The sequence below is a fragment of the Myxocyprinus asiaticus genome, chromosome 4 (assembly GCF_019703515.2).
Source record: "Myxocyprinus asiaticus isolate MX2 ecotype Aquarium Trade chromosome 4, UBuf_Myxa_2, whole genome shotgun sequence".
In the NCBI taxonomy this organism is placed as follows: domain Eukaryota; kingdom Metazoa; phylum Chordata; class Actinopteri; order Cypriniformes; family Catostomidae; genus Myxocyprinus; species Myxocyprinus asiaticus.
In genome coordinates, this window is record NC_059347.1 from 57777553 (window position 1) to 57792045 (window position 14493).

At 35.6% G+C, this 14493-nt stretch overlaps 2 protein-coding genes across 3 annotated transcripts in view; one reads left to right on the forward strand and one right to left on the reverse strand.

Moving 5' to 3' along the window:
• The window catches only part of LOC127440017 (NAD-dependent malic enzyme, mitochondrial-like), a 714514-nt gene that overhangs the window by 57243 nt on the left and 642778 nt on the right, over positions 1–14493 (reverse strand). The window lies entirely within an intron of this gene.
• The window catches only part of LOC127440000 (pikachurin-like), a 33942-nt gene that overhangs the window by 15040 nt on the left and 4409 nt on the right, over positions 1–14493 (forward strand). The window contains exons 8-20 of one of the 2 annotated variants that reach the window (XM_051696356.1): positions 14–114; positions 236–336; positions 791–935; positions 2933–3122; positions 4542–4667; positions 5658–5901; positions 10765–10876; positions 12053–12169; positions 12435–12615; positions 13465–13488; positions 13642–13720; positions 13974–14117; positions 14209–14292. In XM_051696356.1, coding sequence (XP_051552316.1) covers positions 14–114; positions 236–336; positions 791–935; positions 2933–3122; positions 4542–4667; positions 5658–5901; positions 10765–10876; positions 12053–12169; positions 12435–12615; positions 13465–13488; positions 13642–13720; positions 13974–14117; positions 14209–14292 — 1648 coding nt within the window. The remainder of the gene's footprint in view (positions 1–13; positions 115–235; positions 337–790; positions 936–2932; positions 3123–4541; positions 4668–5657; positions 5902–10764; positions 10877–12052; positions 12170–12434; positions 12616–13464; positions 13489–13641; positions 13721–13973; positions 14118–14208; positions 14293–14493) is intronic. The other variant, XM_051696355.1, reaches the window with a different exon arrangement.

A 14493-nucleotide genomic window follows, 5' to 3' on the forward strand; every position in this document is an offset into this window, starting at 1 on the left:
CTGTATTCCACAGGTCTGACGATAAATTTTCCAAAGTTCTACGGCTACTCTCACATGACATTTGAGCCCCTTAAGAACTCCTACCAGAGTTTCCAGATCAGCCTGGAGTTTAAGGTATAATCACACACACACATGCAAACTTTGACACTTGATTTCAAACAATTGTGGAATTTTGAACCATAGAAGTTTGGGAGACGCGACGAGACGCTTATGAATAACTGCTTTGACTACTCAGGCAGAGGCGGAGGATGGATTACTGTTATACTGTGGAGAGAATGAACACGGTAGAGGAGATTTCACCTCCCTGGCTCTTGTACGGAGAAAACTACACTACAGGTATCTCCAGTTTAACATGGATCTGAATTGCAGTGCTTGCCAGGCACTTATTCTCCATAATTATTTCAGCTTTTTTCTTTTTAATTTTTGTTTTTGGTTTTAAATTGATACTTTTTAAGAAACTTAGAGTTTATAGTTTGAGAAATCTCCCATTGACATACACTAATAGAATCTGACAGCAACGATGTTATTGTTGTATTTGCATATTAAATTGTGATTGGTCTTTGCATCTATATCAATTGATCCAACTATATTTGGATTTACATCTTTTACTAACTATAATTTGACTTAAAACGCTATTATTTGTTGGTTTCCAAGCAATGGTATTTTCTTCAGGAAATTATGGTATTACTTCGTAATGTCTTGTTAATTTCTACTTTTATTTTCTGGGCTACTTTAATGTGAACTAGAATTGTGATATATGATTTAGTGATCTTGATCATTGTGTGCACAGGTTTAACTGCGGTACGGGGGCGGCACAGATTGTGAGTGACAGCTCCATTGTGATTGGTCAGTGGCACACTGTCACAATATTTAGAGACGGAATGAATGGTTGGCTACGAATAGACAACGACACTCCTGTATCAGGGCGTTCTCAGGTATGCAATGCCATGATACACAATAATAAACAAACATATCACAAAAAAGAAAGTAATATGCCGCTTAAGGCTTTGCGTTACAGTGATTTTACAATGGTTAAGGGGTGTTGAAGGGGAGTGCCTAAAACCCACCATGATAAAATCACTGTAATACATGGCCTAGAGTATTTTACTGGTTTTATAAAATGGTGACGACAGCAATAGATAAAACACACATTTTTCAATGAATAAGTACATTAATAAACATTATAATTATTAGAATTATTTACAATGAGAATTAAAAATTCTCCCTCAATGGTACAAATATTTATATAATATATTTTATTTATTTTTCAAATAATTGTATATTTTTTTTAACTTAGTAATTTTTGTATTAATGTACAGTTTAACTGATTACAGGTTATTTTACAATGGCTTCAAATTTGACTCAACCTTTCAGATTTTAGGAGCTGTAACAATCCATTCATTATTTAAACAATACCTGTATATAGTGAATACACAGTATTGTGTATAGCTAAAGGGCACAGGTGAGCTGTATATTCACAATATTGTACGACCTTGAAAACTGCTGCTACATGATAAAAAAAGGATGATTTTTTAAAGGAATTATTATTATTATTTTATTTTTTATTAAAGGAATAGTTCACCAAAAAATGAAAATTTCTCATCATTTACTCACCCTCATGCCATCCCAGATGTGTGTGGCTTTCTTTCTTTTGCTGAACACAAGTGAAGATTTTTAGAAGAGTATCTCCGCTCTCTAGGTTCATTCAATGCAAGTGAATGGTGACTTAAACTTAGAAGCTCCAAAAGCACATAAAAACAGCATAAAAGTAATCCATACGACACCATGTCTTCAGAAATGATATGATAGGTGTGGTTGAGAAATAAATCAATATTTAGGTCCTTTTTTTTACTATAAATCTCCACTTTCACTTTCAGATTCTTCTTGTGTTTTTATGTCTCCACCTAATGGGCAGGGATGAGAGAAAAAAAAAAAGAAGTTTATTAAAGTTAATAGTTAGCCTTTGCTGCTTAGTGGTATTCACAGTAGCTGGTGAACAGGTGTTTCGCTTGGAACGTTTTATTGAACAATCAGCATTCAGGACCAGGACCAGGGACTAAAAACGAAATGTTTTTCATTTCGGTTCGTTCTGAGCTGAAACAGTATTTTTTCGTTCCGGTTCCGGCGTTCTGCAGCCTCTTTTCCAAATGGTAACCGGTTAGAATGAAATAAAAGAACAGTTAATAACGTGTGGGTGATATACCAGTTGCTGTGTTTCCAGATATCTCAAGAGAAACAATGGACCTTGTCTGGAAAAACAAGCTCAAAATAAAGGACTTACCTCACCAAAAATAAGCAATTATTTTTTTTTCCCATGTGGGGGAATTTTCAGGATAGAAGTCACAACAAATATAGTATACAGTAGCCTATATAAAGTAACGTCTTTTCAATAAATGCATTCTTAATATTAAATATATCCCCATAAATGTTTAAAATATTCATTTGGCCACCTAAAATCAATTTAATTGCCTAATCTTGCTCTCTCCTGCATACACGCACACACTGCGTGGGCGCGTTTGGACTTAGTCACCTTTTGCGGTTCAAATGATTAAAACATTTTTAACATTGTTTTTTTAAACTAGCGGATTCCTTCAGAATCAAAGTGCATGCCTATGTTCAAAACCTCATTTTTTCTGGTGCAGGATGTGGTGTAATTCTGAAAATTTACTGTGATTAACCCTTTGGTCTTTGGTTTCATGAAAAAATTATCAGAACGAAATTAACCGGTTATAAACTGGTTACAAGCATTTAAAAAAAGTGTTTTCACTCCAGAATTGGAAGGGATTTCTTTGACATTTTCAGTTACATTACAACATTTCATTTTTGTTCGTTGAACTGTTTTTAGTCTCTGACCAGGACTGTCCATTTTATAAAATGCATCTAACAACCTCTTTCTCTTTGTCAACTTCTCTATTTTATCTTTCTCTCTCAGGGCCAGTACACTAAAATAACATTCCGCACGCCTTTATTCTTGGGTGGAGCTCCAAATGCCTATTGGTTGGTGAGGGCAGTGGGGACCAATCGCGGCTTTACTGGGTGTGTCCAGAGTCTGACCGTCAACAGTAAAGCCATTGACCTCCGACCCTGGCCTAAAGGAAATGCACTGAGCGGCGCAGACATTGGTCAGTTTCACACACATTTAGAGATCTATATACAGTACATACTCAAAGTATTTCAACCCCAAAATGAAAATTCTCTCATTATTTACTCACCCTCATGCCATCCCAGATGTGTACGACTTTCTTTCTTCAGCAGAACACAAACAACGGTTTTTAGAAGAATATTTCAGCTCTGTAGGTCCCAGATGCATTTGATATTTAAAATAAATAAATAAATAAATTATATATGTCTCATATATTATACATTTACATCATCAATTCATACCTCTCTCTTCTCTCCCCCCCCCCCCCCGGCTGAGGGATTGGTGAATATTCTTGCTTTAGTGATTTTATAAAAAATTTAATTAATTTATTTAAAAAATGAAAAACTTAAACCAAAGACATTTCTAAATTCAAATTGCAATTCAAATAAGGAAGTGGTAAAAAAAATAAAAAAATAAAAACATATATAAGCACCTTTCCATTTAACGTCACACAAGTATCCTTCTATGACAACAGGTGGAAAATGACTAATACAAATTAAGATCTAAAACAATTATAAATTTAAACATAATAATTGTAATGATGATAGTAATCACTGAAATATAAATCATGGTTTGAGGTGTTTTTGTACTATTTTATGATTTAATCAAAGATGTATAGAGTTATTCTCACAACGAACTGCTCTGCTCGACCTGAACTCAGAACCCTTCCTGAGCTGAGATGGTCTGAAGTCATTTGCAGCATTCTCACAGACAATTCTGAAAAATTCAGAAGACTGAAACAAAGAAACAGTGAGAACCCTTTACATACGCATGTTCCACGAGACTGCACACCTCCGAACAAACAGCGCGTCAGACATGCACATAGACGGCTTTTCTGTCGTCTGTTCTTAAAGATATAATAAAGTGTGTTTCTTCAAGCGCCTGTCTGTGTGTCTAAAAGCATTTCTTGTGTCATTCTGAATCCGAGACGTCTTACAGTTACCCACCATGTACATTATATTCCCTACCTGCAATTAAACGTTTTCTGTCAGTGCGCATACTTTGCTGCCTGTGTAATTTGATACGCTGGTAAAGAACATATGGCTTTCAGTGTGTTATTTAGGTTAATTTATAATGGGTCGCAAACTATTCATTGGGCAACTATTCTTTATTTAAGGCTATTCTATTCGTTTGGCTATTGTACTGATATTGGAAGTTTCTTTTCTAATGTTTCCCCCTTTTACCCGGTATAAAATTTTACACCGGTGTTGTCCTTTGTACCGAGTAAAACCGGTAACACCGTACACTGTGGCAATCCTACTACGAGGGAATTTTTGCACCCACATTTTGAATTTCAGGGGCATTTAACATGTACATTTTGGTACCATTTTTATCTTGAGCCTCCCTTAATTTCTGACCATGGTTAACTGTGTCTTTGCCTCTTCTGTGTGTTTCTCAGGCGAGTGCAGTAACAGTGTTTGCGAGCAGGTCACATGTGCCAATGGAGGAATCTGCTTTGCCAATCGGGCGGATGGATTCATCTGCCTGTGTCCTCTGGGCTATAAGGGTGTCCTCTGTGAGGAAAGTGAGTCACACACATTCCAGTCCATTTACACACACACACACACTGTAACTGAAACATATAGACTTCTATGGGACACAAAAGGAGCCTCAGTTACCATTCACTTTCACTTCATCGTTCTTCCATACCATGAAAGTGAATGGTGACTGAGACGGACATTCTGCTGAATATCTCCTTACGTGTTCCAAAGAAGAAAGAAATATATATGGCATTAGAACAACATGGGGGTGAGTAAATGAAGGCAGAATTTATATTTTTGGGTGAACTGTTTCTTTAAGGGACAGTTCACATAAAAAAAGAAAATTCTCTTATCATTTACTCACCCTCATGCCATCCCAGATGTGTATGACTTTCTTTCTTCAGCAGAACACAAACAAAGGTTTTTAGAAGAATATTTCAGCTCTGTAGGTCCATACAATGCAAGTGAATGGTGATCAGACCTTTGTAGCTCTAAAAATCACATAAAGGAAACATAAAAGTAATCCATATGACTCCAATGTTTAAATCCATACCTTCAGAAGCAATATAATAAGTGTGGGTGAGAAACAGATTAAAATTGAACTTTCACTTTTACATCTGAAAGTCACATGTGTTGCCTGTTTAGTTTTAATTTCACATCTGAAAATGAAAGTTAAAGTGGAGATTTAGACTAAAAAAGGACTTAAATTTTGATCTGTTTCTCATCCACACTTATGTTGCTTCTGAAGATATGAATTTAAACACTGGAGTCATATGGATTACTTTTATGTTTCCTTTATGTGATTTTTGGAGCTACAAAGGTCTGATCACCATTCACTTGCATTATATGGACATACAGAGCTGAGATATACTTCTAAAAATCTTCGTTTGTGTTCTGCAGGAGAAAGAAAGTCATACACATCTGGGATGGCATGAGGGTGAGTAAATGATAAGAGAATTTCCATTTTTGGGTGAACTATCCCTTTAAATCACATTATGCATTTGCTGATATCATATTCTTGACTGTGTTTTCAGGTTTTCTGTTGTCTCTACCGCAGTTTAATGAAAGCATGTATTCTTACGCCAGTGCCCCCTGGCCTCAGCCCTCCCATAACTACCTCTCCTTCATGGAGTTTGAGATTACCTTCCAGCCCACCAATCCCGACGGCACGCTGCTCTACACCGATGACGCAGCCAGTCGCGACTTCCTGTCAATCAACCTGGTGGGCGGATATGTGGAGTTTCGATTCGACTGCGGCTCTGGTGCCACAGTTATCAGGTATATAGAGTGTATAATGAACTTTGCTTTGTTCAAAATATTTTTGACTTCCATAGGCTCCATTTGTACCTGGTATTAAAGGGCTAGTTCACCCAAAAATGAAAATTCCCTCATCATTTACTCACCCTTATGTCATCCCAGATGTGTATGACTTTCTTTCATCTGCTGAACACAAATTAAGATTTTTAGAAGAATATTTCAGCTCTTTTGGTCCATACAATGCAAGTGAATGGGTGCCAAAATTTTAAGCTCTGAAAATCACACAAGTCAGCATAAAAGTAATCCATAAGACTCCTGTGGTTAAATCAATGTCTTCAGAAGCGATATGATAGGTGTGGGTGTGAAACAGATCACTTTCACATTCTACTTCTTGTGTTTTTGGTGATTCACATTCATAATGCACATCGCCCCCTACTGGGTAGGGAGAAGAATTTCAAGCAAAAAAAGTACTTAAATATTGATCTGTTATAAGCAATATAATAAGTGTGGGTGAGAAACAGATCAAAATTGACATCCTTTTTTTACACTTAATCTCTACTTTAACTTTCACTTTTACATCTGAAAGTCACATGTGGTGCCTGTTTAGTTTTAATTTCCCATCAGAAAGTGAAGTTAAAGTGGAGATTTAGACTAAAAAAAGACTTAAAATTTGATCTGTTTCTCATCCACACTTATTATGTTGCTTCTAAAGATATGAATTTAAACACTGGAGTCATATGGATTACTTTTATATTTCCTTTATGTGATTTTTGGAGCTACAAAGATCTGGTCACCATTCACTTGCATTGTACGGACCTACAGAGCTGAAATATTCTTCTAAAAATCATAATTTGTGTTCTGCATTAGAAAGAAAGTCATACATATCTGGGATGGCATGAGGGTGAGTAAATGATGAGAGAATATACATTTTTGGCTGAACTATCCCTTTAAGATGCGTCTTAAGCAAACCTTTTGAAACGGGACGACATTAGACTGGTGGGTAACACTTTATAATAACTACATGGTATAAAGTATTTATAAAGCATTAGTTTATAGTCAATATATAATTTATAAACTATTGTTCCTACATTAATAAGCTACATACAAATAGTTTGTTATTTGTTTATATTCACTGTAGCAAATTATGCATTATTATATAATAAGTTCATTTATAGGCAGTTTAATAATGTTTTTTTTTAACCTGAAAAAGGCATGAATTCATAGTAAATAAATAAATTCTGTAATTAATTGGATTTACATTTGAACATAATTAATGTATTTGTTACTGTTTTAGTAATATGTAGGTCATAATAAAGCATTGACTAATTGATAACTAAGCATTTTGCATGACCTAATCTAAAGTGAGAACTGTATATGCCTAATTAAACATTTATTAATGATCCATTACTCTGAAAACTTGGCGCTGAAATAGCCACCTCCACATCATCTCAATCACAAAGGCTCAAAACAGACACTAAAGCTTAAAAAGGAATAATGGTGAGAGAGGAAAATCCACAGTTTATTAAAAGAGATCCTCTAATTGCTCAAATGCCACTTTAGCATTTTCCATCCTATTAAGCTTTACAAGCAGACTTGTTTTCATTATTGCCCATTCAAATTACTGTTTAATTTAGTTTCACCAATGGACCTACTATAAATATTTCATTAAATGTAGTCTGATTCCAGCAGGAGAGTCCAAAAATCCCTATATAGTCTGTGCGCACACTCTGGAAACAGCCAGCACCTCACCACGGACACATGACAGTGATGAAATGGCCAAAAAAATATTTTACCAATTTAGTGCATATTAAACCTCATTAGTGAAAATTTCCTTATTATGCTGCTGAAGTGTACAAGCAACGTTGTCACGCCGTACATGTTACTTTTCTCAGTGCTGGGCCGGATGGAGCAATAACAGTAGTTTGTGGTTACTAAATAGGGCATTTTTTGTAATAATTTTTCAGAGATTGCAGGGGCTGATTTGTATCACAGGTACCAATCCTTGAAGTAAAAAGATACAAGCACAGTATTTAAATGTACAGATGTCTGCAGTATGACAAAATTCCTAATTGAATGCTGATCAACGAAGAATTCAGCTTTCAGGATTCAGGCCGGGAGGAGCCGCTTTCAGGAAGACACATTTGTCTCTCATAGAATTTTTTTTTTTTTTAGCCAAATCACCACTTTGATGACAAGTTTCAATGAGCAAAATTAGATATTCAATACATCAACAACTTTTATTACTTCAACGAAAATGCAAATGTTTAAGTTTGCAAGGCATAAAAAATAGGATCCGATGAAATTTTTTTTGCTTTGTTTTCCCAAATTCTGTTTTCCATTATATTTTAAAAGAGCAAATGTTTTTTTATTAAAATATGACTAATCAAATGAATTCATAAAGAGTTTATCAAATTAAATTATTTTATCAAATAAAGTGCTTCACAGCTGAATCAAAAACAGTTTTTTTTTTTTTTGTCAAATAACATGAGCACAACAGAGAATCACTCTAAAAATGTAAAACTTACAGTAATTTGCTAAAATATAAACATTCTTGATAAAATAGTAATAATAATAATATTAATAATAATAATAATTATTATTAATATTAAAATGAACATTAAAATTTTACTGTGCAGTAGTAATATATTTTTTGTCATAATTTCTTCCATTTCATGCATCCATTTAAACCGAACTTTTATTTTGATGGATCACTGTGTCAATTTGTGTGTCTGATTGACAGAAGTTCCACATTTCTGGATAAGCAGTTCCCTATGTGGTTGTTTGATTGTTACACCATAAAAAGCTGCAATTTCATTAAATTAATAGTCTGGAATGTGCTGCACGCTTCACATTAAATGAGCGTTTCGCTTTCTGTAATCTAATACAGAGATTAGAGAAGTCATAATGTGATGTTTTTAGCGGGTCAGCGCCTTCACACGTCACTTTGATGCGTGCAACACAAGAGAACTGGACATTTCTTAAATGAAATTGCAGGCTGCTGTGGTTTAATAATCAGACTAGGACACATGTACAACACATTTACAAGATCAACAGAAGATTTAGTGAAAACGCAGTACTAGCCTAATAAGGCGAAACTCTCACACTTGCCCCGGGCCAGCTCGCCATACTTACCGCTGAACCATGTTAATGAATTTTTAATTAGGGATATATAGTTCTCACTTTAGATTAGGCCACACAAAATGCTTAGCTAGCCATTAGTAAGTGCTTTATTACGACCTTTATTAAGCATTAATTGATTTAATAGTAAGTGTTCCAAAAACATTAATATACACATTAATTAAGCAGAAATGTGTCCAATTCATTACATATTTAATATCTTTATTAACTATGAATTTATGCTTTCTTAATGTTCTCATAAACACTTCTTTACCACTGGTTTGCATCAACTATAATACATCAGTTAGGAATGATTAACAAGTTGTTTACTAAGGATAAAAAAAAAAAAACATTATCAAACTGCCTATATATGAACTTATTAAACAATAATAAATAATTTGCTAAAGTGAATAGAAACAAATAACATACTATTTATATATAGCTTATTAATGTATTAATAATGTAGGAACAATAATTTATAAATGATCAATTAACTACAAACTAATGCTTTACAAATACTTTATACCGTGTAGTTATTATAAAGTGTTACCGACTGGTGTAAACGGGCTCCAAAGCATTTTCAGATTTGTCTAATTCAACCACATTCTTAGGTAGTCAAAAACGCATGCAACCACATTGGGCTCATAGTTTAAGCGCTCATCCATTCAAATGCATTTGAGCAGCAGCAAAGCACTGCCTACTAGGCTGTCAATCAAGCAATGCAAAATTAAAACTGAAACTTTTCCGTTTGTGTGCGGCTTTAAAAGGATATACTGTCCGATCAGATAATTTGAAAATTCGTGAGTACATGCACAAGAACTTTACAGAATTTCTTCAGTGTGCCTCCACATGCAGTGACACAGATGAAAAGCACACACATCTGAAGCTCAGTTAATACAGATACTCCACTACTGTAAAATAACTGAGAATTCTGCTCAAAATGTCATATTCACGCATGCATGTATATTAAGGAGAAACAGTGCACCATTTTTTCATGCTTTCTTTTTCTTCTTTTTAGGCTAGGGATTGATGTCATTTTCATGCATTGATAATAAGAACATTTTCCCAATGATTATCAATCTACTGTATATCAGCATTTTTCAGATATAAATAGGGCGAATCGTTGCACAATAGTTTCTGTCTCTTGATTCATACTGTATTTCTCAACACAACTTTGGTCAAGAGTGAGCGGCTGCATAACTAAAAGGAAGTCGCACACAGGGCATGTCTAGCAGACGACATGGCGCATTCAGAAATTCAGAACAATTATTTTCTATGAAGGTACGCACACCGAAGCTGCCGCTGTGCCCAGCTACAACTCCGCAGGCTGCTCAAAATTCTGCAGTGCCACGGAGCGCAACTCGCAAGGTTTTACATTAGATTCCACCCAAATCATTAAAAAAAGGATAAAGATTATTTACTCTAGCCATCACTGGATGATATATTGTGTATATGTATCTTTCATATAGTTACAAGTATGTCTTTTTGTGGTTTGACAGCTTAAACCTATTCAAGGCTAAACACAAAGAAATTGCATAATAAAAGTCGCCATTTCTAATCGTTCAGTTACACCAGTTTCATCGATTAATTTGCAAACTCATCAACGTCACTTTATTAATTCTTGAAGAAGTACAAAAACCTTCATAACTTTTGTGTGTATGGTGACCAGATTCACAACTTTGGACTGGAGGCCTAGATGTTTTTGCAGTTCACCGTGATTTCCAAGCTGTTTTACTTTATATTCTGTAAGGACTGTTTTTTTGACAGGAGTGATGAAGCTGTCAATATGGATACATGGCATGAGTTACGTGTGTCTCGTACAGCAAAAAATGGCATTCTGCAGGTTGACAACCAGAGGCCAGTGGAAGGCATGGCAGAGGTACTGTAAAACATGATGTTTCTGTTTGTCTGTCTGGATGTTTGTCTGTCTGTCTATGTATCTGTCTGTCTTTCTAAGTATCTGTCTGTCTGTCTGTCTGTCTATGTATCTGTCTGTCTGTCTATGTTTCTGTCTGTCTTTCTGTCTGTCTATGTATCTGTCTGCCTATGTATCTGTCTTTTATCTGTCATATGTAGTTTTGTGTTCCTTTCCACAGTCGCCTTCGGCTTGCTCACGGCGTTTCTAAATACAATTATTATTTAATTATTTATTTTTTTATACACACTTCATAATCGTATTTAATCAAACTACTCAATGATGACAATGATTCATTTTCTGTTAAAGCATGATTTTCTGTAAAGCTGCTTTGAAACTGTGTTGTGAAAGGCGCTATACAAATAAAAATGACTTGACTGTCTGTCTGTATGTGTATCTGTCTGTCTATCTCTCTGTCTGTCTGTCTGTCTGTCTATCTAACTGTCTGTCTGTCTTTGCATCTGTCTGTCTCTCTGTCCATTTGTCTGTCTGTCTATGTGTCTGTCTGTCTGTCTATGTGTCTGTCTATCTATCTGTCTATCTATCTATCTGTCTGTCTGTCTGTCCATCTTTCTTTATTTCTGTCTGTCTGTCTTTGCATATGTCCGTCCACCTGTCTATCCATCCATCAGAGATGATACGCATTCAGAAGTGATTTTCGTCTTGCCCTTTACGCACCAAGATTTGACCAGTTTCCTTGAATCTTATAACTATATTGTGCACCGTAGAGGGTGAAATGCCCCAAATCCTTCCAATTTGTCTTTGGGGAACATTGTTCTCAAAGTGCCTGATTATTTGCTGAAGCATCTGTTGGCAAATTGACAAGTCTCAAATGATCCTTGCTCTTGAAGGACTAGGCTGTTTTTGGAGGCTCCTTATATACTACGACACAATTGCCTCACCTGTTTAACATCTCCTGTTTCACATCGCCTTGTTATTTTAACTCGTCAAATTTTTATTAGTCTTAAATTGCCCCTGTCTCAGCTTTTTGGGAGCGTGTTGATTTGAAAAGTCTGCCTGTCTGTCTTTAACATTTAAAGCTATTTTAAACTTTTTCAAGCTATAATTTTTGATGATCTTTTCTAGTTGTACAAATGTTTGTCGATCCATTCAGATCTCTCTCTCTCTCTCTCTCTCCAGGGAGCATTCACACAGATAAAGTGTAGTTCTCCTCTCTACATCGGAGGTGTTCCTAATTATGATATTACTAAGACTAGCGCTGGCGTCCTGACACCCTTCAGTGGAACTGTACAGAAGGTAGTGAACTTTACACATTCGACACTTGATATAGACACTACATAGCACACGTAGTCGAGTTCTGTAGTCTAGTACTTTAGTACCTATTAGTACTCCCTGTTATCCTTATCTCATTGCTCATACTATGAGCATGCTGACCTGCTGAACTCTCCTGCAGTCAGAGTTTATCTGGAGTTTGCAGCCTTGTGCAAATTTCTGCCAACAAGTAATGTATTACAATCTTAAAGTAATATATAATAATGTTCAATCTGTCCCCCTGTTGCAGATTTCACTGAATGACCGCACTATAGAGCTGAATCCAGGTCAGGCGTTCGGGGTGAACGTGTTAAACGCAGCTCACCCATGTGTGCAGAACCCATGTGCCAATGGAGGAACATGCAGACCGAAATGGGACGGCTACGACTGTGACTGCGCACTGGGGTATGATGGGAAGCACTGTCAAAAAGGTAAGAACACACACACTCAAGCATATTCGAGTGCTACCGTCTACAGTAGCCTATGTAGTCAACCAAAATGATCCTCGTTGCCACACGCAGTACTGCCGCAATTAACACTAAATTCTCACATATGAGACTCGTTCGCAAAATCACTGCCAGGTGGAACAAAGGGACACCTTTTGCACCATATTTTAGTGTGAAGAAAGTGAGAGCTATTAGTTTTATTGTAATGTTTATGTTTTGATGTGTAAAAGGAGCTCTAACAATGCAAAATTAATGGCATCACCAAAGTTATAGGTTAGTTAGCTTGTGAATTCACTATTGGCATTTAGAGTTTCAGCCTTTTTAAATAAATGAAAAGCATTGCTTCATAGATATTGCTTAATCATACCATCTTCCTGAAAATCAAAACGAAAATACTGTACATTTTGAGCATTCTTAATTTGTTTTGTTATGTAGTATGCCTCCAATCTGAATCAAGGGATATGGTCAGAATGACATACTACTCGTACTATTGCTGTAGTATGTATAGTGTGCACAGTATGCAAACAGCATACTTTTTCACATATTATTTAAAAAGAATGAATAGGCAGTATACAGTACATACTGTGTGCAGTATACTGCTGCACTACCCTTATGATTTCTGCTGTATACATTATGTACTGTATACTTTGCAAAGTGTAGCTGGAAAAAAAAAAAGATATACAAAATGATATATGGTATAACACAAAGAAAAACATATATATATATATTTATATTATATTTTAGTGATATTCTTTCCAGACTTCATCCTTACCATAACCACTTCAAAACCTTTCTTAAGCTTCTTTTATTCTGTTTTATGCTCTCATTGTCCAGAGTGTGGGAATTACTGCTTAAACAGTAAGTGCAGGTGGCAAAACGTCTTTCTCTTTGCTTTATCATTTGTTCCCTCTTTGAAGTTTCCTTACAGAATGGTTTTAGTGTATTTTGGGTGTATGCTGCCATCTAGAGGACATTAATAAGCTTTGCACTCTTTGTGTTTGGCTGTATCAGCTGTCACTGAATCTATAGAGATTCCTCAGTTCACTGGACGCAGCTATCTGACATATGACAACAGAGATATTCTCAAAAGGTAAGGTTCTTACATTATGTGCATGTGTAACTTTGCATGCAAAATATTCATTCAAGATTCAGCCTCTTTATTGCCATTTTAAAAGTACAGCAATATTATTTTTTGTGCTTAAATGGCGACCACATTTTAAATAAATGCAAAGAAAGAGAAATAATTAAATGTTGCAAATAGTAACATGCAGGAAATGACATCAACACATGTATGCATGTGAGCTTGTATGAATGGGAGTGTTTAATTGTGACTGTCTTTGCAGGGTATCGGGGTCCAGGACAAACATGTTCATGCGTTTTAAGAGCACGTCCAATGATGGTCTTTTACTATGGCGAGGGGAAAGTCCAATGAGAGCCAACAGTGACTACCTGTCTCTGGGCCTTCAAGATGGAGCGCTCATTTTCAGGTACATAAAAATGGATCCACACACACTTGCATACTTAGAGCCAAGAGATCAACCTATATTTCTCTCTTTCTCTCTGTTGTTCTCTCTACAGTTATAATCTTGGTAGTGGAGCTGCCAGTGTGGTCCTAAATGGAACCTTTAGTGACGGCAGGTGGCACAGAGTAAAAGCTGTCAGGTGAGATATGTGCCATACTGTTGTAATATATTTAAAAAAATATATATGTATTTTTTAATTTATGCATTTAAATTTTAGAACAAAAATTCCATCAAATCTTTAATAAATAAATAAATATTTAACCTCCTGAGACCAGAGCGTGACTTATGTGTGCATTTTCCATTTCCCTTTTGTATTTGTAACTAGAAGCACCTAATAAAT